Below are 22,011 nucleotides of genomic sequence, written 5' to 3' on the forward strand. Positions count from 1 at the left end.
TTCCTGAATCCACAAGAATCTGGATTTTTAAATGAAATCTCCGAATTTTAGTATGTTGGATCTAAAATGTTTAAATGAGGCTGGGTATAGTGGCTCATGCCTGTAATCCTAGTACTGTGGGAGGATAAGGAGGGAGAGCAGCTTGGGGCCAGGAGTTCAAGACCAGCCTGAGCAAGAGCAAGACCCTATCTCTACTAAAAATAGAAAAATTAGCCAGGTTTGGTAGTGCACACCTGTAGACCCAGCTGCTCAGGAAGCCAAGGTAGGGGGATTGCTTAAGCCCAGGATTTTGAGGTTGCAGTGAGCTATGAAGTTGCCGCCATTCTCTCGCCCAGGCGACAGAGCGAGATCCTGTCTCAATAATGATAGTGTTAAAATGATGTGCAAGCCAAATGAAAGTCATCTGCAGATTAGTTTTGGTGGGCTACCAGATGACAGCCTCTGAAAGGCTAGCGAGCTTTCAAAGAAATAAAGGGCAGCCTGGTCTCACACAACAGAACCCCAGCACCCAAGCAGCTCTGGCTCTGAATCTGTAGCCCTTGTTTCTATCCTTCTGTAGATGGGCCTCCTTCTCTCTCCTTCTCTCTCCACTTGACTACTGTATATGCATAACTGTGTGCAAGGTTCCAGCTTGCTGTGACCGCATGACCTCATAACTCAGTTCTGCAAATGTATCTGACTCAGCTGATCAGCCCAGTTTAGTGTTGGTTCTGGTTCAGGTTGTGTCAAGGAGGGGTGGCCAAAGGGTACAAATATGGCAGCCGAAGCTTCTCCTTCAATAGAGGAGTTGCTGGAATCCACAGCAACACATACATAAATGATCAAGTCTGTTAATCATAACTCTCTATTGTGGATCTCAGCATGGTATGCAATCACTGTGCATGGAGTAATATAATATTTAACACTAAAGATACAAAAATCTTAAGACGTGGTCCTTATCTTCATGCCCTGACAGTGTAGCAGGGGACCATCTGTCAACAGATCATTGCCATAGTGTGATCTGGGTGCTGATAGACAGATGTAGAGAATGTTGTGTAAAATATACCTGGAATCTGGGATGCCGACCCAGAAGCTCTAGAGCACCCTGAAACACCTTCTGGCTCCTCAAAGATTCAATGGTTTGGAGAGTCAGACTTGGTCACTTGTGGCACTTTAGTCTATATTTGAATATCTGTATATGTAGTACATGACATATAGTCATTCTCAATTAATCAAGAATATTTGATGATGAACCACTTCAAATGCCCCTACCCTCCCTATGCCAGAGAACAAAGTTTTTCTAAATCAATGAGAAAAACCATTCCACTCACAATAGCATCAAGTATGCAAGACCTACAAACTACAAAACATAGCTGAAAGAAATTGAAGATCTAAATAAATGGGGAGACAGTCCACGTTCATGATCTAGAAGATTTAAAATTGTTAAGTTTGGGCCATCCTAAAGACTCACCAAATCGACCTACAGATTCAACACAATCTCTACCAAAATCTTAGCTGGCTTTTTGTTTTTTTGAAGAAGCTGTCAAACCGATTGCAAATTTCATACATTAATGCAAAGGATCCAGAACAGCCAAAACACAAAACTCTCAATGAAGAACAAAGTTAGAAGACTCACGCTTTCCAATTTTAAAATATACTATAAAGCTACAGTAATCTAGACAATGGAGTACCACTGTAAAGATAGAAACAGAGATCAATAGTACGGAGTCCAAACATAAACCCATACGTTTATGGTCAATTGATTTTCAACCAAGGTGCCAAGACAATTTAACAAGGAAAGAATAGTCTTTTCTAAATTCATCAAGCTGCTAAGAATTCATTGAAAATCTGATCAACTTCAGGGTAGGAATAGAAGCGTTACGTGAACACTCAAATGATGTCTCATTTAATGTTGTTTCATTCTAACATTGATGAAAAAAATTGATTGCTGACCCTGGCCACCATCTGGTAAAGTTTGCACATCTTTCCCCATGCCCTCATGGGTTGCCTCCGGGTACTCCTGTTTCCTCCCACATCCTAAAGACATACACATTAGGTGCATCAGCCTGTCTATGTGGCCCCAGTGTGAGTGTGTATGTACGTGCGTGCTTACATGCCAAATACTTGTCTTTGCTGCAGGAATTTTCTGAGCCTTTACTATGTTAGTATGACTTGTAATCAAGTTACTTCACCTCAACTATCTTCAATTTTCTGTGGCTTCAAACAGCTATCCTCTTTGATTTTCAGTGCTGTCCTTTCTTCTGAAGATCCTTGGAAGCCCTCCAGCTGTTATTCATAATGTCAGACCCAGAGAGGGTAGAGAGAGGGTCCCGGGTTGGGCTGAGCTCTTCTCCAGGAATTGATTTTCTCTCATCTTATGCTGAGAAGAAGTCAGGGTTGGGGGTGAGGGGTGGGCAGCAGCTCACAGAGGAGCACATTGATTAGTTGGCCAAGGGGTGTGGGGAGTCCATGTGGGGAGTGTGGTCAGTGGGGTTCACTGGGGTCATCAGAGGTGGGATGGTAGCACCCTGGACAACTTCTTTTCTTCCAGGATCTTCCCAAAGAGCTTGGCTGCCTCCAGGGCACAGCCCCAGTGGATGGTGAGCCCGTAGCCTCCATGGCCGTAGTTATGGATGACCTAGGAAAGAGTGAAGGTGGCCAGGTCTGAGATGGACAGAGGAAAAGGCAGGGGAAGTTTTCTGCCCTGGACCATTTGGGATCTTCTCAAAGAGTCCTGTGCAAAGCCAGGTGCCACCTGAGCTTCTGTTAGCACCCAGATGGGGTGGCAGAAACCCTCAGAATACTCTTAGACTTTCTTATAGATGGGGTGGCCACAAAATGGATATCTGAGAAATAGCCCTGGAGTCAAATCCAAATCACATCCCTATGTCTGACTTAGGCAAGTGACTTCACCTCTCAGAGCCAAGTTTCCTCATCTGAAGCATGGGAAGCATGGGAAGAGCTGAAGGAGTGATTCAATAAGTTCATCTGTGTCATAGGCTTACTGCTGTGCTGCCTCCAAATAGATGTCCAGTAAGCATCCATTTCCTTCTACTGGACCACAGACTTTACCATACCAAGGCACTGCCTTCCATGTAATCTTGAGCAGGTCCCTTGCCATCATTGAGACTCAGTTTCCCCATTTTTATTTTTAAGTTTTTACTTTTTGAGGCTCTTTAATTTTTTACTTTTTGAGAAAGAGCCTCAGGCTGTCGTCCTGGTAGAGTGCGGTGGCATCCCAGCTCACAGCAACCTCCAACTCCTGGGCTTAAGCGATTCTCTTGCCTCACCCTCCCAAGTAGCTGGGACTATAGGCGCCTGCCACAACGCCCAGCTATTTTTTTGGTTGTAGTTGTCATTGTTTGGCAGGCCTGGGTCGGATTCAAACCCACCAACTCTGGTGTATGTGGCTGGCGCCTTAGCTGCTTGAGCTACAGGCACTGAGACAGTTTCCCCATTTTTGGAGAACGGGATGCTGGCTACCACTGCCCCTGCCTGCCAAGGAGGCCATGTGGAGCCTGAGGTCAGATGTGACTGGTCTCTGGAAATGCCAGAGCCATCCTAGGAGTCAAGGAGAGCATTGCTTTCCTTGTCAGGAGAGCCTACCTCTGTGTTTGAAGGTCCAATGCGAAGTTGTTCTCTTTCCAGCCGAATCTGGGGACGTACTGGCCGCAAGCCAGTAAATTCACTAACAATTCTTGCATCCTGGAAAGAAAAGTGCTGGTAACTCATGACTGATTTTTTTTTCCCTGCTGCCATTTTTAGGAGGTTGGGAATTACCATCACCACCAACACCAACATCATCACAGTCACCTTGATTAATCACCACTACCACCATCACCATGTTTGTTAGCAACCAACATCATTGCCATCACTACTACCACCCTATCAACTACCCTCATCTTCATCAACCACCACCATCATCAACCTCCACCATAATATTATCAATGTCCCCACCTCATCACCATCAGTATCACTGTTCTCAGCATTTTCACCACCATCAACACCAACCACCACTTCCACCCTTACCATCACTACTGTCACCAGTGCTAGCAGGCAAATGTGAAAGCTGAGATTTCCTAACAAGTGCATGTGCTCCTCATAAAGACAAAGTTGTTTTGAGGATGTCACTTCAAAGGGGAATAACCCTTAGCCATAGGCAGAGAGGTTTCATTAGCCCATGACAAGGACTTTCCTATACATTGTCAAACTCTGGTATATTCCCTTGCTGGAATTAATTTGTCCAGTTGTCCCAGTGGTGGTTATCTTCTCATCCTCAAGTCCTTATTTGTAACCAAGCTGCTAGGACCCTGGTCTAGGACAATGGTACCCCTCCACACCTTACTGTACCTTTAACATGGGTTCCAGTCTGCAGCAGCCTTCCCAAATGGTGTTGTGGTCCTGGATATTGTTTAGTTCACTCCAATTCCCGAGCTGGAAGATGCCTCCAAGAGTAGTTGTCTGGGTCCTAGATAAAAATGAGGAATGTCAAGGATAAAGGAAAATGAAAACTTTGAGATTAATATTCACCCCATCACCATCTCTACTAGATCACCACTACCATCAACATTGTCATCCCTACTTTCACCACTACCATTGACATTGTCATTGCTAACACCATCATTACCACTTCAATTGCTACTGCCATCAACACTAACCATTAACTCTTCTACCAGCAGTAACATTACTATCAATACTGTCATCTCTATCAACAACATCATCTTCACTACTTAGTATGTCATCGATAAACCCCATTCACCATTTCACCACTGCCATTAACATCACAATATTATCATCTCTGCCATACCATTGAGGCAGTCACATCAACATGGGATTATCATCTCTGCCACATTATAAACATCATTGATAGTGTCATTTCCATTATCCCTACTCCCAGTCACCAGCATTGTCAACATTGATTTCCTCATCAACATCCCACCACCCCATTAACATCACCACTGTACCATCCTATGCCATCACCATCCCCCATCTACATTGCCTTCCCCATCAATAAAATACTGTCTTGCTATCTTTTCTATCACTGTTCTGCCATCAATGATATTGCCATCCCATCAACACCATCGCCATCTTCATTGATATCATCACTTCCCCCATTAATATTATCATCACCATTCCTACCTCAATCTCCATTATTGGAGATTTACATCATTTCTGGTGTTGCTGCCATCACATTCACTACCTCTGTGTTCAGCATCACCACTACTATCATCCAAAAGAATGTTTACAATAGACCCTAATCAAGGCTGAGTTCTGCCTTCCCAAGGATCTGATTGTTCAAATTCACTTAAGAAAAACAATATGGGAAGAAAACAACTACAGAGACCAAGCAAGGAGCCTGGGGCAGGCAGCAGAGGCATAAAGAGAGTGTGAAGGTGCCTAGGTGAGACAGTGATAGAAAAGATAGCAAGACAGTATTTTATTGATGGGGAAGGCAATGTAGATGGGGGATGGTGATGGCATAGGATGGTACAGTGGTGATGTTAATGGAGTGGTGGGATTTTTACCCTGGGATGATGTATGGGGACCTGTAGATGCCATGCTCTGGGTCATGGGTAATAATGAAGTGTTTCATCCAAGGAGCATCCACCTGTTGATTCAAAACAGGAAGGTCTCATCAGGAGAGCTGAATGAGTAGGTTCCTCTTGCCCTTGCTCCCCTTTGTTCTGACAAGAGTGGCAATGCAGGTTCCTTAATACTGTTAGGACCCTGCTGACCTAAGTCTGTACCTGAGTATTTGCCTCTTGCAGGACGAGCAACCCTAACTGAGAGCTGCCCCTGCTCCCTGAGGCATTGCACAGTCTCACCTGGATTTTTCTGTCCACACATGTATACACACACACATATTAGTTCCCATAAGGAACACACACACATGTCCACACACACCCGCACACCTTTGAATGCACATATGTACCCCTGCACGTGCACGTACACACAGGGGGAGGCATCAACCCATGGTTACATGCATGGCTCTTAAACCAGGTTCTGGGTTCTTACCCCATTTCCACCACTAGTGTGTGAACTTCTGCATGTTATTAATACTTAACTCTTCTCTTCTGTACATGGTAATGGTGACATTATAGTGTCATCTCAAAGGGTTGTGCCAGGGATTAAATTAACACAATAAAGTGCTTAGGGCTGTGCTTATAGCACTTAGTAAACACTCCATACACATTTGCTTTTTTCATTTCAATAGTACCACGTAGGAAGAAGTATATACACAAAGGGAACACTGCGGGAAGCCATGTAGGAGAAGGGGCTGGTCCTTATTTCTTTAACATGCCAGTTCTCTGTGGATTTGGGGGGCTCCCCTAATAGATGTTTCTGATTTGTCCACTATCTTTGGAAATGAAATAAGCATGCAGAAAAATCTTCCTATTACAAAAGCCAGAGAGATTGGGCATAGTGGCTCATGCCTGTAATCTGATCACTGTGGGAGGCCAAGAGGATCACTTGAGGCCAGGCATTCCAGACAAGCCTGGGCAACATAGTGAGACACCATCTCTACACAAAATACACAATATTAGCCGGGTGTGGTGGTGTGTGCCTGTAGTCCCAGCTATTTGGTTTGTTTGTTTAAGTCCCAGCTATTTGGAAGGCTCAGGCAAAAGGATCTCTTGAGCCCAGGAGTATGAGGTTGCAATGAGCTATGATGACACCATAGCACTCTACCCTGGGTGACAGAGCAAGACCCTGTCTCGAAAGCAAAACAAAACAAACAAATAAATCCAAACAAGGCAAAAACAAAATAAAAAAAACCAAAGGGCACACACTTACCTTAATGATCTGCCCCCGGCCTGGCTGCAGCAGGGGGTCTGGTTGCAGGGCCCCTGCCCACACCCCGGTGCAGTTAAGAATCACATCCGCACCTCCTCTTGCCACCTGCCAGCAACCAAGGTTGGGGGAGCACAGGGTGAGGACCATAGTAGGGCCTGTTCCCTCTCTTCCTCTCCTCCTACCCTGTAGCTGTCTACTCCCTGAGAAACAGCAGAGAGGGTTCTCAATGAGGAATCAGGTGGTCCTGGCTCCAATCTCTGCTGTGCCACTTACCCGATGTGTGACCGCAGAACTCTCCCCTTACCTCTGTGAGGGTCACTTGCCTCTATCCTAATATGGGGCCGGTAATGTCTGTTCATGCTGTGGGGCTCCCAGGCAACTCTGGATATAAAAGTGCTTGGAAAGAGTTCTGTGGAACGGGGAAACCTTCTTGGCACCTCTCAGAAGAAGTCAGAAAGGAAGCAGAGATGGTTTCCTTCCTCTTCTGACTCATTTTAATTTCATTCTCTTGCCTTCTACTCTGCCAAGACATTTGCATAAGACATGCTTGGACCCCCCCAGCTGTGTCTTTGTATGAACCTCAGCAACTCAAGGATGTGGCATGACAGGCACCCAAGCTCGCCAACCCAGCTCCAGTGACTCTTGTCACACGTCAGTCATGGGACACGTATACTGTAAGGCACTGTTATTGTTCGTGAGCCGGTGTTTGCCAGTAATTATGAGCCAGTGTTAGAGAATGAAGACCACATCTGAGACAATTGTGTGTTTCAAGTGTTGATCAGGCCTGAGCCAGAACAGGTAAGTCCTCATTATGTGATACTAGTGGCTACATGTACTGAGCCCCTTCCACGTGCCACACATGATTCTAGGTGCTGGGACTGAATGAAGTCATATAGTAAAGCTCTTGGCAGTTAGTTGGTACCAGGTGGTGGTAGTTGCTACTATCATCATTATTGGTGGTGGTGTTACTTTGGCGGCAAGGCAGCTGAGGGCTAAACTTTGCAGAAACATCAACCCAGGCATCAGTAGGAAGCAACCAAGTGGGACCTTGGGAGTGGAGTGCAGCTGATGCTGGGAAGAGGCAGCCGGCCTTTCAGCCCTAACACTTACTGAGGCTCAGATGTAAATCAGCCCCTCAAGGCTGCCATGATCCCACTGTTCCTCCTTAGAATACTTGGGTCTTCCTGGGATTGAGAAAAGGCCTAGAGGCTGGGGAAGGCCTCTGGAGACTCTGGGAGCCTGAGAATGAGTCCCCTGACCCAGGAGCAGGAAGCAGAGTGCTCCTCCATACCCACCCTCTTGCAGCCCTATAGCTCACCTCCTCAAAAGACTCCACCTTCCGCTGGAAGAATTTTACTCCCTTCTCAGTTAACCTGCAATGATCAGACATAACAAAATTCCCAGTATTCAGTTCTCTGTCCTATCCCTCCAAGTCAATGGCACAGGGGACATTTCCCAAAGAACCTTTGTGGACATTAGACCAATAGGATTCACCTTGAGAAAATGGCTGTGTACTCACATTAGTATAAGACCCCTTGCTGGACCACTGGTCCACAAAATGGGCCTTGGGAAATCTGAAATGGTCCAAGCCCCTCGTTGGGCAGATGAAGATGGGACAAGGGCCTTGCTGAAGACCATATAGTGAGTCAACAGTGGAATTGGGACTCAAACCCACACCTTTTCAGCTCCCCAATGCTTGCCGCTACCACCATATTGCTTTGTAATATCAAAGGGGATGAGATTCAGGCTGGAGGAAGAGTGGGGTGAACCAATGTCAAATAGGCATGAGGAGGGAGGTGGGCTGAGGACACCTACCTCTACCTCTAAATGTCCCAGAGGAAAACTGTTGGTCACCATTAGAAATATAGTAGAAACATCCAAAGAACAAGAAGCAAACCTAAAGCATACCCTTGGGACTATTTCATTTACACAATTTCCTCAAGGTAGAAAAACTGGAAGAATTTTTTTCCCGACAGAGACTTGAAAGAAGTCATAAGTGTCCCAAAGTTAGAAAAAATATCTATGTCTTAACACAATGGTTCCAAAACCTGTCTGATCATTAGAATCACCTGGGAAACTTCTTAAAATGCAAATTTCTGGGCTAGGTGCAGTGGCTCATTCCTGTAATCCTAACACTCTGAGAGCCCAAGGCAGGAGGAGGTGAGGAGTTTGAGACCAGTCTGAACAAGAGTGAGACCCCGTCTTTACGGAAAAGTAAAACATGAGCCAGCCATGGTGGTGCACAATTGTAGTCCCAGTTACTTTGGAGGCTGAGACAGGAGGATACTTAAGCCCAGGAGTGTGAGGTTACAGTGAGCTGTGATCACACCACTCTATTGTGATCATACATCTCTATTCCAGGCAATAGACCTTTCTCAAAAAAGTGTGTGTGGGGGTGGGGAATTTTTGAACCCTATCCCAAAGGTTCTGATTCAGTAGGTATAAAGTGGGGCCCTGAAATCTATATTTTAAGAAATATCCACAAGTCATTTGATAAAAGTCATCATCCATTCCAGATGTTGAAAAATATTAACAAAATAGGCCATGCGTGGAGGCTCATGCCTGTAATCCTAGCATTCTGGGAGGTTGAGGCAGATCCCTTGAGCTCAGGAGTTCGAGACCAACCTGAACAAGAGCGAGACCTTGTCTCTACTAAAAATACAAAAAAATTAACTAGGTGTTGTGGCAGGTGCCTGTAGTTCCAGCTACTCAGAAGGCTGAGGGAGGAGGATGGCCTGAACCCAGGAGTTTGAGATTTCTGTGAACTAGGCTGATACCACAGCAGTCTAGCATGGGGCAACAAAATGAGACTCTTTCTCAAAAAAGAAAAATTTCAATATACAGGAAATATATGGAGTCTTCTTTAATATAAATGTCAATGTACCTCTCAAGCTAGTATTTGCTAATTTGGAATACTGCGAGATTTCTATTAATATCAGGAACAAGACAGGGATATCCACCATCATCTGCATTAGTTAACATCGTTTAGGAGATACTGGCCAAAGCAGCTAGAGAAGAAAAAAGAAGAGATATAAAAATAAAAGACAATTTATGTTTTTCAGGTGATAAATATATCTGGAAAACTTAAGAGAATCCATTTAAATCCTATCACACAAACATTAGGGATTTTGGTGACCGTTGCCTCAGTGTGAGGTGGTGATCGGGACCAAAGAGAGCTCCTACATCTAGCTTAAGGGTTTCCTTCAACACTTGGAGTTGGTCAATATGAAGAGGACTCCTATGAGCTACCTTCTGCTACAACTTGGTCCCTGGGGGAGGTGCTTTCATCAAACAGAAGCTTAAAATCTCACCTTTTGGTCAGCCACTGCAGATAGGTCTTTCCCTCCAGAGTTAGGCTTGTGTTGAACCAGCCATAGCTAGAATCACAGCAGGCAAAAGGCAGGAGTAAAGGTCAGAATCAGAGCTAGATCTGAAGACTGTCAAGTAGAGGTGGGAGCAATGTTGTTCTATGGGCTCCCAAAGCGTAAATCCAGGACCACCGAGTGAACTTTGAGGGGATAGGTGGCTTGTGGCTCAATGCAGGGAAAGTTTTTCTATCAGACAAAGCCAGCCCTGACATTGCGATATGAAAGTAGAGGCCGGATGTTCATCTGTAGAGGGTATTCAGGCATGGGGTGGGATGAGGAAAGAACCAGAGAGGCATCAGGCTGTAGAGAAAGGAAGAAAGGGATTCGAGGCTTCCAGACTGAGCTGGAATCCCCATTTAGTCACTTGGCTGTGTGACCTTGGGAAGTCACTTAGCCTCTCTGAAGCTCAGTTTCCTCATACGGAGTTCTTGAGATCTGTGGTTCCGTATCCCTTCCCTCCCCAGTCCAAGGCCCAGTTTGAAGGGCCTCACTGAAAGAGTTGGACAGAGCACCAGGAAACCAGGTTACCAGGGGCAATAAGCCTGGGAAGGAACAGAAAATAATTTGGTGCCTCCATTCTCTGCCACCTTCTCAACAAGTCTGTCTGAACTGTGCTACCTCAGTCCCTTCTGCCTGTAATAATAACCTTACCTAAAATCAGGGAACATGTCCAGTTCTCTGGGGGTCAGGCTCCGAAATCCCAGAACTATGTCTTTCCAAAAAGGGTCCTGAGAGGAAAGAGAAAAGGGGCATGGGGATGGGTGGAAATCAATAATGGTAATAAAAAGACTTGTATAATGTTGATTATACGCAAAACACCGTTCCAAGCATTTTACTTATACTAATCCATTTAATCTTCACAGCAAGCCATTGAAGTGGACATCATTCGTATCCCCATTTTACAGAAGACTCAACTGAGGAGTAAAAAGATTAAATAACTTATCTAAGGTTGCTCAGCTGTAGAGCTCCTCAACAGAGGAGCTGAAATTTGAACCTACTCAGTTTGTCTACAAAGTCCATGGTCTTAACCACTGTACTAAGGGGGAGGATAAGAATGAGTGCGAGTGAATGGGGAAAGGTCATAAATAGAGGAGAAAAAATGGACAACAGTGAGAGTCACCAAGGGGTGAAAGGAGAAGGCAATAGGGTCTAGGGCGGAACAACCCCAACCTCACCACTTACTACCTTGAGTTCTCTGAGACTTTGTTTTCTTGTCTGTATCATTATCATGGACAAGATGACCACCCTTGCTCCCATGGAAGGTAACAAAGAGAATGTGAATAAAGCTAATAGCACCACACTTAAGGTTAAATAAACCTTGAGAGGGGCACAGGGCTTGAGCACAGAGCCAGACCACCCTCTCCAAGCAGTAAGAGCACATTTCCCCAGGCTGTGCTGGTCCTCTTGGCACACATGGAGCACCATGTGGTCACCCACTGCCTGAGTTCAAATCCTAACTGTGCCACTGGAGAGCTTTGTGGCCTTGGGTAGGTTTAGTCTACTTTTCTGAGCCTGTTTTTCTCATCTGTCCAATGAGAATAAGAACAGCACTTCCTGGTGGTACCCATACCTCAGTGGTTAGGGCACTGGCCACGTACACCAAGGCTGGCAGGTTCAAACCCAGCCCAGGCCAGCTGAAATAAACAATGACGGCTACAAAAAAATAGCCGGGCGTTGTGGCGGGCGCCTGTAGTCCCAGCTACTTGGGAGGCTGAGGCAAGAGAATCGCTTAAGCTCAAGAGTTTGAGGTTGTTGTGAGCTGTGACACCATAGCACTCTACCAAGGGTGACATAGTGAGACTCTGTCTCAAAAAAAAAAAAAAAAAAAGAACAGGACTTCCTGATTAGTGTGAGAATAAAATGAGTTACTACTTGTAAAGTAGTTAGGAGAGGGCCTGGCATATCATAAGCACTTGGTGGTTTTGGCTACAATGTTTTATCCTTCTTGATAAAAACTCTGGGACCTCGAGGGCACATGAAACCTTTGGCTTCAGCACCAAATGCCCACATATATGAGTTTTAGCCAAACAATCAAAGATGATTCCCCCTGGTACCAGATTCTCTATTCCCTGCCAATTTAACAGCAAAATTTGAAAGTGAAAATAATTTATAAAAGCAAAAATAGAAGTTAAAACTTCCCTGTTTTATTTATTTATTTATTTATTTTGCAGTTTTTGGCCAGGGCTGGGTTTGAACCCACCACCTCCAGCATATGGGGCTGATGCCTTACTCCGCTGAGCCACAGGTGCCACCCAACTTCCCTGTTTTAAAACTGGGATTTTGTTACCTACAAAGTACTCGCCAGACTCAGAACCTCCACCCACAACTGTGATCAAGGCTCTGTCCCTGCTGCTCCCCACTCCTGGGCTGTTTCTCCCTCACAGTCAAAAACTCCTTACTCACCGGAGAGGCTTCACGGAAAAGGTTGTAGCCTGAGATTAGAGCCAAGCCCATTTTTTCAGCATTGGGAGAATGGAGGTGGCTGAAGAGATAATCAAAGGTCTGTTTGTTCCAGTCCCTGAAAGGATCACGAAGAGTCTGGGTCACCTAATGACTTGAGCTTGACAGAAAAATCTTAGAAAGTCAGCTAACATGAGGGCTGTGATCACTGAGGTAATAATCATGGAGGCTGGTAAGGATGTGTTCCAAACCCAGAAATCCATCATGTTCACTGTTGCAATGCCCCAAATCCCTACAGGTTTTCCCTCCCCCAAGCTTTCCAATATTCCCCATCAATAGGACAGAGAAGAAGGGGAACAAAGGATGCTCCATCATAATCGTTTGGAACGCACCCTGCCTTGAGATCACATGGCTGATGAGTTTCAGTGAAGGCTTTAACCTGCCTTTGAGGACTGTGAACCACATGGTTAAGTCTGCCTCAAAGTCCCCCTACTGTAAACAACTATGGCATACATCAGCTTGCTGCTCCCCAAAACTTTTCCTCTTCCCCTTGGGCATACAACTCAACTACATTTTCCAGACTATCTCTCTCTTTTTTTTTGGGGGGGCCAGGGCTGGGTTTGTACCGGCCACCTCCGGTATATGGGGCCGGTGCCCTACTCCTTTGAGTCACAGGCGCTGCCCCATTTTCCAGACTCTCCTGCAGCTAGGACCTGGCCATGTGACTTGGTTCTGAGGTGGATACAATGCATTCTAAAGACTCTGCACATGTGATCCTATGTGCTCCTTCCACAGTCACTGGTCCATGAGAATGACGACATTGAGGCAACCTTAGAAGCCATGTAGAAGGATGGCAAAGCCATGAGAGGGAAGAAGCCTACTAATCAGGAACATGGGTTTTGGAATTTACAGACATGAGAATTAGACTTCTGTTTGTGCTGTTATTCACTGGAGGAGGGGGATTCATTTGTTGAAGCACCTGGTGATCACTTCTTTGGTAAATTGGAGCACTGATCTGTCCACATAGAAGTTTCCTGGATTCACCAAGGCATATGGGATTGACCGTTACCCAGTTCAGAGAAGGATGGAGACAAAGCCTCCTAGTGTACAGTATCTGGCACAGAGTAGGGACTTATTATATGTATTTCCATGCTAGACCATAGCTTCCATAGAAGCCTCTTTTTAGTGATTGGAGCCCTGATGGGGAGACCCCTTCTGCAGATTCAGCCCCATGGGCCTCCTAGGTTACCCTGTGTGACCCTCACTCACGCCTCCAGTGGATTTCTGGGGTCAGAGAGGTAGGGCTGACAGAAGCCAGCAGCTACATCAGTGGTGGTGAGCGGAGTGAAGCGGTCTGCATAGATCTTCATGTCCAGGGGCTGTAGGACTGAGTGGTAGTGCTCGTGGATGCAGAGAGCAGTGGACAGCCCAATGACCCCAGCTCCAATGACCACGACGCGCATTGTGCCAGCCTGTGGGAAGGAAATGTTGAGGCACACCATCATCACCCTATCGTCATCAACACTCTTGTCACTACCTACTGAAGGCTGAAAAGTGCCAAGGTGAGGGCTAGGCATGGTGGCTCATGCCTGTAAACCCAACACTCGCAGAGGCCAAGGCAGAGGATTGCTTGAACTCACGAAATTGAGACCAGCTTGAGCAAGAATGAGACCCTGTCTCTAAAAAAAAAAACTAGCCAGGTGTGACTGGTGCCTGTAGCCCCGGCTACTCAGGAGTCTGAGGCAAGAGAATCACTTGAGCCCAAGAGTTTGAGGTTACTGTGAGCTCTGACACCATGGCACTCTACCAAGTGTGACAAAGTGAAACAAAACAAAAAGTGCCAAGCCCTTTCTATAACTTGATTTTACAATGACCACAGGAGGTGGGAATTTTCATCTTTTCCCATTTCACAAATGGAAACAAGGCATGGAAAGATGACCATGAGACTTGCCCAAAGTCACACAGCCGGCAAATGATGTAGCTTTCTCTGGAAAGTCTCCCAGACACCCCATTCCTAGGCTGCTGTGAACAAAAGACCTAGCAGAGCACCTGCCCACCTGAAGGCTGGGTAGTCTAATGGTTAGGACAAAGGGGTTCTGACTTCAGATCTCAGATCTCAGCTCTGCCACCTACTGGCCATTGACCTTGGCCAAAATGCTTCAGAGCTTTAACCTGTAATAAATAACCTGTATGTTAGAGCAGTGATTTCCAACCAGTTTGCAGTGAGAGGATCTAAGATATGCCACAACAATTTTTGAAGAGTATTAATTAAATTATTTTCAAAAGGATTTCAAAGCATAATAAGCATATTTTATTAACTCTTTTTTAAAATCAACATAATGTAAGGGTGCCGTGGAAGTTTAACTATAAGTTCAAGTGTGCTGTGAGATAAAAAAAGGTTGAAAAATACTGTTTTAGAGGATCAATGGGAGATGTAACAAGATGTCAAATATAGAAAAACTTAATCAGATACCAGTGCAAAAAGAGTGATTTCCTGACATTTCTGGAGTGTCTATTGTGTGCCCGCCCCATACCAAGTGTTTCACATGCATCAGTTCACTGAGGTCTCCCAACACTTTACACATGAGGAAACTGAGGCTCAGAGAGGCGAAGTGACTTACTTGAGATCACACAGCCAGTAAGTGGTGCAGCTGGGATTTAATTTCTATTCAAATAAATGTGACCCGTACTTGTTGTATTTCCGTTATGTGCTAGGCTGGCAGCTAGCAGACGCGTGTCAGACACTGTCTGCTCTCAGAACTCAATTTTCCAGCACAGAACCCGGCCTACCTTGGGGTGCGGAGCTGGTTGGGCCCTCAGAAGTTTAGAAGAAGGCCTAGTAGCTTTTGACCGTGAAGCTGCTTGTGCCTGTGCAGCAGAGAGATATGCTGCGGGCTCCCGCTGAGGCAGAACAAGAGAACTGTTTGTGCCTGGAAGGGCCAAATTCAACTTTCCCTCCTCTTTACTCACAGCTCTGCTCACACAGACCTTGGCTCCTGGTAATCTTGGGCCTGTGGCCCTGAATAGCAGGACATTCCCAATATGGCTTAGTTTTGTAAAGGGGGGAAACAGCTCCAGCCCACAAGAACTGGATTCCGTTGTGGTTTTGGAAGCCAAGTTGGCGATAGAACCAACAAATGGAAAGGTATCCGTCCTCTGAACAATTGTCCTCCCAGCTTCCATACTGGGAGATGGGGCACAGACCCACTCAGGGACCCCACCCTCTCCCCACTCCCCTCACAATGCCTCTAAAGACACAATCTCCTCATCTGTAAAATAGTGGTAACCCTAATTACCTAATTAATCTCATTTAATTAATAGGGTCATCCTCAGGATTAAATGAGAAGCTCAGCAAAAGTTCCTGGCACAGAGTAGGCCCTCAATACAGAACAGACTTCTCTGTCACCAGCACTTTGAAAATCACATTGGAAAAAGTCACTGCATACACAGAAGGAGAGAGGAAGAAGGGAGAGTCAGACCAGACTTCACTTCTGGCTGTCTGTGTGACCTTGGCCAAGTTACTTCCCCTCTCTGGGCCTTCTGACTGTCTCTGCATAATTCTGCTGACCACCTGTATTAACAATGAGAAGGCAGAAAAATAAAGGGCTTTCCTACATTTTCCAAATTCCTCGTAATGGATCTAGGAGGCAGTGTGGGTCAGACAAATCCGAGTTCACAGACTGGCTCTGCTGCCCACCAGCTGTGGCGTCCTGGGCAAGTCATTTAGCCTGACTGAATGAGGGTAACCAACCTCCCCAGTGTGCCCAGAACTGAGGGTGCTCTCAGGATGCAGACTTTTCAGTACTAAAAGTCAGTGGGCCTGAGTCCGAGGCAAACCAGGATGAGGCGGCCAATCCTAAGTCAGCCCGGGCTTCCTCTTCTATAAACTTTTAAGGGCTAACAAATCTCTCAGCTTTGTTCTCTCCCTACCCCACAGCTAGAATAGTGACTGGCACATAGCAGGCACTCGATGAATGGATGGACAGATGGATGGATGGACGAATAAATAAAGTTCTTAAGAGGATCAAAAAAGCAAATTCTGGTAAAGTGCTTGGGAGCTCATAAATGACAGCAGTGAGGATCATCGTTTCCAGTTGACAGGAGGAACTGGGGCTCGAAGAGATCAAGGTAAATTATCTGAGGTTGTAACCAGAGTTAGAGGAAGACCCCGGGGGTGAACCAGGGTCTGAGGGTCTGCCCATGCTTTTTCTATCCTCACATCATCTAGGTAATCAGCAAAGGATTGAGAAAACAGCAGCTACTTTTACACAATAAAAATGTATGAGGTGGGAGAAGGGGGTTTGAAAATCGTGGACCAAAGCAGAGCCATTGCATAAATGTCTACAATAACAAGACTGGTGAGGTGGGTGTCCAAGCTTCTGGAGAGGAGCAGTGCCACACGCCCAAGAAAACAGCACAATGGGCAGCCAGAGCAACACCAGGGCCATACCTGGCAGCAACTTCCAGCACCAATGGGCAAAGATGAAGAGGGACCAGTACAGCGCTGGACTCAGTTTCTACAGTGTATAAAACTTTAAAGATGAGCTGTAGGTCCTTATATAGATGGGGAAACTGAAGCACAGAGGAGTGACTCAGCCAAAATCACAAGGTTGTGATAAGAGGTTTGTGGGGTCTTGCTGTTAAAATAATCTCTGTGAAAGGCAGGAAAAGGTTGAGTCAAGAAAAACTGGTCCAGTTGTGGTGGCTCATGCCTGTAATCCCAGAACTTTGGGAGACTGCAGCAGGAGGATCACTTTAGGCCAGAAGTTTGAGACTAGCCTGGGCAACACAGTGGGACCCCATCTCTACAAAAGTGAAAAAAGTTCACCAGGTATGGTGGCATACACCTGTAGTCCCAGTCTCTCAGGAGGTTGAGGAGGGAGGATCAGCTGACCCCAGAAATTTGAGGTCACCATGAGCTATAATCATGCCACTGCACTCCAGCCTGGGCAACAGAGCAAGACCCTATCTCTTAAAAAAAAAAAAAAAAGAACTGGCAATATAGAGGTAACAACAATAGCAGCTACTATTTTTTTTAGCTTCTAATCTGTGTCAGTCATTGTATTAAGAACCTTCCATGCTTATCTGGTATCATCTTCAAGACAGCCCTAGAGATTATTATTACGTTCATTTACAAATGAAGCAATTGAGGCTCAGACAAGCTAAAACTGAAGACACTCTCATGCCACTGGTGAGCAGAGCCCAGGCTAGGCCTGACTCACAAGTCTGTGTGCTTAAGCACCACTCTATACTGACAGATCACACAATTTCAAAAATCTAAGTGTCATACATGTAAAGAGAAATAGCCAATGTTTCAGAGTCCCACATTTAAAAATAAAACAATAGCTAGGTTCGTTGTCACATGCCTGTAATCCTAGTACTCTGGGAGGCTGAGGTGGGTGAATTACTTGAGTTGACAGGTTCAAGACCAGCCTGAGCAAAAACAAGACCCCATCTCTACTAAAAATAGAAAAACTGAGGCAAGAGGATCACTTGAGCCCAAGTTGGAGGTTCCTGTGAGCTATTATGCCATGGCACTCTATTCAGGGCAACAGCTTGAGACTGTCTCAAAAAAAAAAAAAAATACCACTGTATCAATCAAATTTGATACTGATTATAGCAATTCTGTGTGTGGGTGCATGTGCACGGACATTAAAGTGCAATATAAGTACATAAGGTTCTCATTAGAGGTAGGAGCCAGACTGTAGGATCTAAAAGACTCTGCCTCAGGTGAAGGCATTCATGCATGTAGGTACTGGACTTCTGGACCTGCATGCACGCAGCTTAGTTATTAAGTCAGACATTTTCTCGTCGTTGCTAATGTTTTTGTTTAGTGTTAAAGTTCTTCTCTGTTTTAGGCCATTACTCTAACCAAGCATGCTTGGAGTACGCATCCCAGAAGATGCAAACAGCTGGGTTTATTGTATTTATGTATGTGTGTGTGCGGTGTGATTATAATGTCTATGTAAGGGTGGAGCAGGCAGGGAACCAATAGATTTTGGCCTCTACCACTTGCCAGACACATGTAGATGCAATACGAACATAATCCTCTTAATCTTCTCAAATTCTCTCGTAGGTGGGGGGCAGTTATTATCTTCATTCTACAGATGGGGACTGAGATTCAGGGAGGGGAAGCCACTCCCTGAAGGTTACACTGTCTGTATGGGACAGCACTCAGATCTAGGCCCAGTTCTAGCTGAGCTTCCTGCCTTGTGCCATAAAAATATTTAGGCAGTTGGCAGTTAAGTTGGCATTGAGACTTTCTGCTTGCCCTTCAGTCTTGTGTGTGTTTGTTTGTCCCCTAGAAATTAGCCCGAGGCAGCTGATGCCTCAGATTGCTGCATGCTTACAGCAAAAAATGTGAAAGTCTTGTTCTAAAAAAAAAAAATCAGTAGTCATAGGTGAGGTACTTGACTACCACCATCAGCAATTCCTCATTGTACCACATAGCTGCTTCTTAGGAAGTTGATCTTTTCAGAGTTTAGTCTTTAAAATGGAACAGAAGCTTTGAAAACTTGAGAACCAGGCTATGAACCCTCTACCAAAAATAATAATTACCATTCGAGTACCTGCTACATGGCCAGTTCTTGGCTAAGTACTTGCCATTCACCACGTCTTGCAGTACTTAACTTCACCCTGTAAGAGGTGAGTTATGATCTCATGTTCCAGATGAGGAAACTTAGGCTCAGAGAGAGGAAGTCACTTAACCCCGAACCCCCCTTGCTGAGGGGGTCTCCAAGGCTAAAGCCTCATCTCTCTACTGGACATTTGCTTGAGGCTGGTTTGTCCTTTCCTCTTACCTGTAATGTCAAGCTTCTTTCCACCCTCCACCACCTCCCCTTGCCCCAGTTCAGAGGTACATCAGCCACTCACCAGAGATGCTAAACTGCTGGAGAGACTGGAAGCCACTGGGATGCAAACTCCTATTCCCTAGTGGGACATCCTGATTCTGGGGTGATTCGGCCCTCTGTCCCTCTGCCTGCCAGCCGGGATTGGAGTGCAAGGTCAAAGTCTGAAGCTGTGGATAGGGTACAACTCAAGGGGTGGGGCTGGGCACCACACTGATCACAGGGACTGGACCCAGGCCGGCCAAGAGACTTCGCCTCCCCTGGCTCCCAGTCTGAAAAGTTGCCTGACTTTTCTGGCTGATCTCAAACCCGCATGGGCAGGCCCCAGGGGAGGAAGGGCGGGCATTCTTGGAGGGCTGATGGGCACAAGAAGGTCTGTCTCTTGGGCCAGCTGGAGACGATCCCCTTTCTTTCCTCTTTCCACTGCCACCCTGGGGGAGGGTTGGGTCTTTCTCTGCAACACTGAGGGCCTGGCCTACAGGGTGGAGGTGGCCAGCCCCTGAGGACAGGCCAGAGGCGTAGGACAGGAACTCCCAGAGCTGGCCAGCCAGCCCAAATGCCATTCTGGGACGCTGGGTAGATGAGGCCAAGGAGAGACTGGAGGCGATGCCTGTTTGGGCCATGAGGATGTGTGGCTCTTTGCTCTTGTATCCCAGAGATACAAGCGGCAGGACTCCAGGCCCTTCCTCTGCCAGGGTTAGACCTGGAGCTGTAATTGTGAGAGCCCAGAGAACTTCAGGCAACTCATTGTACGGCTGGGGAGACTAATTAGAGAGAGGGACCCATTCAGTCCTGGGCAAGGTATCCTTTGGGTTAGCTTTGATGGTCCAGCCTCAACCACTCAGCATCATCAAACAAAAAGGCGAAGATAAAATTAAAAAAATGCATGCCAAGGCCAGGTGCATTACAGGATTACACTCCTGTAACCCCAGCACTTTAGAAGGCTAAAGAGGAAGGATCACTTGTCCAGCATTGTGTGCAAAAACCCCACATTCATTGGGCAGTGCCTGTGGCTCAGTGAGTAGGGTGCTGGCCCTATATACCGAGGGTGGCAGGTTCGAACCTGGCCCTGGCCAAACTGCAACAACAAAAAAAGTAGCTGGGGCTTGGCGCCTGTGGCTCAAGTGGCTAAGATGCCAGCCACATACACCTGAGTTGGCGGGTTCAAATCCAGCCTGGACCCGCCAAACAACAATGATGGCTGCAACCAAAAAATAGCAGGGCATTGTGGCGGGCTCCTATAGTCCCAGCTACCTGGGAGGTGGAGGCAGGAGAATCACTTGAGCCCAGGAGTTGGAGATTGCTGTGAGCTGTGATGCCACGGCACTCTACCCAGGGCCATAGCTTGAGGCTCTGTCTCAAAAAAAAAAAAAAAATAGCTGGGCGTTGTGGCAGACGCCTGTAGTCCCAGCTACTTGGGAGGCTGAAGCAAAAGAATTGCCTAAGCCTAGGAGCTGGAGATTGCTGTGAGCGATGACGCCACAGCACTCTATCGAGGGCAACAGATTTTTTTTCTAAAAAGAAAACAAAAACTCATATTTAGTATTACCAGTTAATTTTGGAAAATGAAGTTGGAAGACATTTATTGTTTTCGTGATGCAAACTGCAGAAAGTAAAGTTTCACAGAATCTTTTGGCTGTTGGGATAAAGAAAAGATATTCCCCAAGAAGGATGTCTGATTTTTATCCTTATCAGAAGGGGAAGTGAGTTTTGAGAAAGAAAGAAAGAAGGTAGGAAGGGAGAGAGGGAGAGAGAGAGAGAGGAAGGAAGGGAAAGAGGAAGGAAGGGAAAGAAGGAAGGAAGGAAGGAAGGAAAGAAGGAGAGAGAGAGAGATAAGAAAGAAAGAAAGAGAGAGAGAGAGAGAGAGAGAGAGAAAGAAAGAAAGAAAGAAAGAAAGAAAGAAAGAAAGAAAGAAAGAAAGAAAGAAAGAAAGAAAGAAAGAAAGAAGAAAGAAAGAAAGAAAGAAAGAAAGAGAGAGAGAAAAAAAGAAAGAGGGAGGAAAGAGGAAGGAAAGAAGGAAGGAAGGAAGGAAGGGAGGGAGGGAGGCAAAGAAAGTTGAAAAATTCTGATCTGGGGTGGCACCTATGGCTCAAGGAGTAGGGCGCTGGCCCCATATACCGGGGGTGGCGGGTTCAAGCCCAGCCCTGGCCAAAAGTGCAAAAAAAAAAACCAAAACAAAAAACAAACAAAAAAACCACTCTGATCTGTCCATTTTACATTTAGGGAAACTGAGGTGCAAAGAAAGGAAGGGATTTGTCCAAGTCCCACAAGAGTATAGTGCTCACTCATACAGCCTGCTGGGAGTAAGGCTCTTTCCACTATTCTGAAGTTCAAAGTTCATTGATCATTATAATTAGAGGCCCTAGACCTCTGGAAGCAATTTCTGGTTATTTGGAGGTGTAGGATTTGGGGGTCTTTCTGACCCTACCAGATGGTTCATAAACAATGAGGCCTTCTGATAGCTCTGAAATATAAGCCAGGGCAAAAGCATCATTACCTGAAGAATTCCCTCGAGGGGGAGGGGAGTAAGGTTGCAGTGTAACACATTAATCCCTACTTCCTCTTTCTCAAACAAAATTAGCTTCATTATAAGTTTCCCAAGTATTAATGTACCCTCTGTA

At 45.9% G+C, this 22,011-nt stretch overlaps 1 protein-coding gene across 1 annotated transcript; it reads right to left on the reverse strand.

Annotated features, from left to right (window-relative positions):
* Window positions 1-22: 22 nt before the first annotated feature.
* On the reverse strand, window positions 23-19,552 carry DAO (D-amino acid oxidase). Its single transcript, XM_053589874.1, has 11 exons — window positions 19,416-19,552; window positions 13,812-14,014; window positions 12,546-12,660; window positions 10,794-10,870; window positions 10,086-10,151; window positions 8,093-8,147; window positions 6,775-6,879; window positions 5,505-5,587; window positions 4,330-4,447; window positions 3,586-3,684; window positions 23-2,617 (listed from the first exon to the last, which is right to left on the reverse strand). The coding sequence occupies exons 2-11, from the start codon at window positions 14,003-14,005 to the stop codon at window positions 2,486-2,488; spliced, it is 1,044 nt and encodes a 347-aa protein (XP_053445849.1). The 5' UTR covers window positions 14,006-14,014; window positions 19,416-19,552; the 3' UTR covers window positions 23-2,485.
* Between the last annotated feature and the right edge of the window lie 2,459 nt (window positions 19,553-22,011).

The sequence above is a fragment of the Nycticebus coucang genome, chromosome 4, assembly GCF_027406575.1.
Source record: "Nycticebus coucang isolate mNycCou1 chromosome 4, mNycCou1.pri, whole genome shotgun sequence".
Lineage (NCBI taxonomy): Eukaryota > Metazoa > Chordata > Mammalia > Primates > Lorisidae > Nycticebus > Nycticebus coucang.

What these genes read in the sequence shown, in the direction of transcription:
- DAO (XM_053589874.1), bottom strand. Translation starts at nt 14,005, where the DNA reads ATGCGCGTCGTGGTCATTGGAGCTGGGGTCATTGGGCTGTCCACTGCT. An exon ending in CCCAGAAATCCACTGGAGGC is followed by an intron (nt 12,661 to 13,811) that starts GTGAGTGAGGGT and finishes TGATCCTTTCAG; the next exon opens with GGACTGGAACAAACAGACCT. An exon ending in TTGGACCTTCAAACACAGAG is followed by an intron (nt 2,618 to 3,585) that starts GTAGGCTCTCCT and finishes ACTCTTTCCTAG; the next exon opens with GTCATCCATAACTACGGCCA.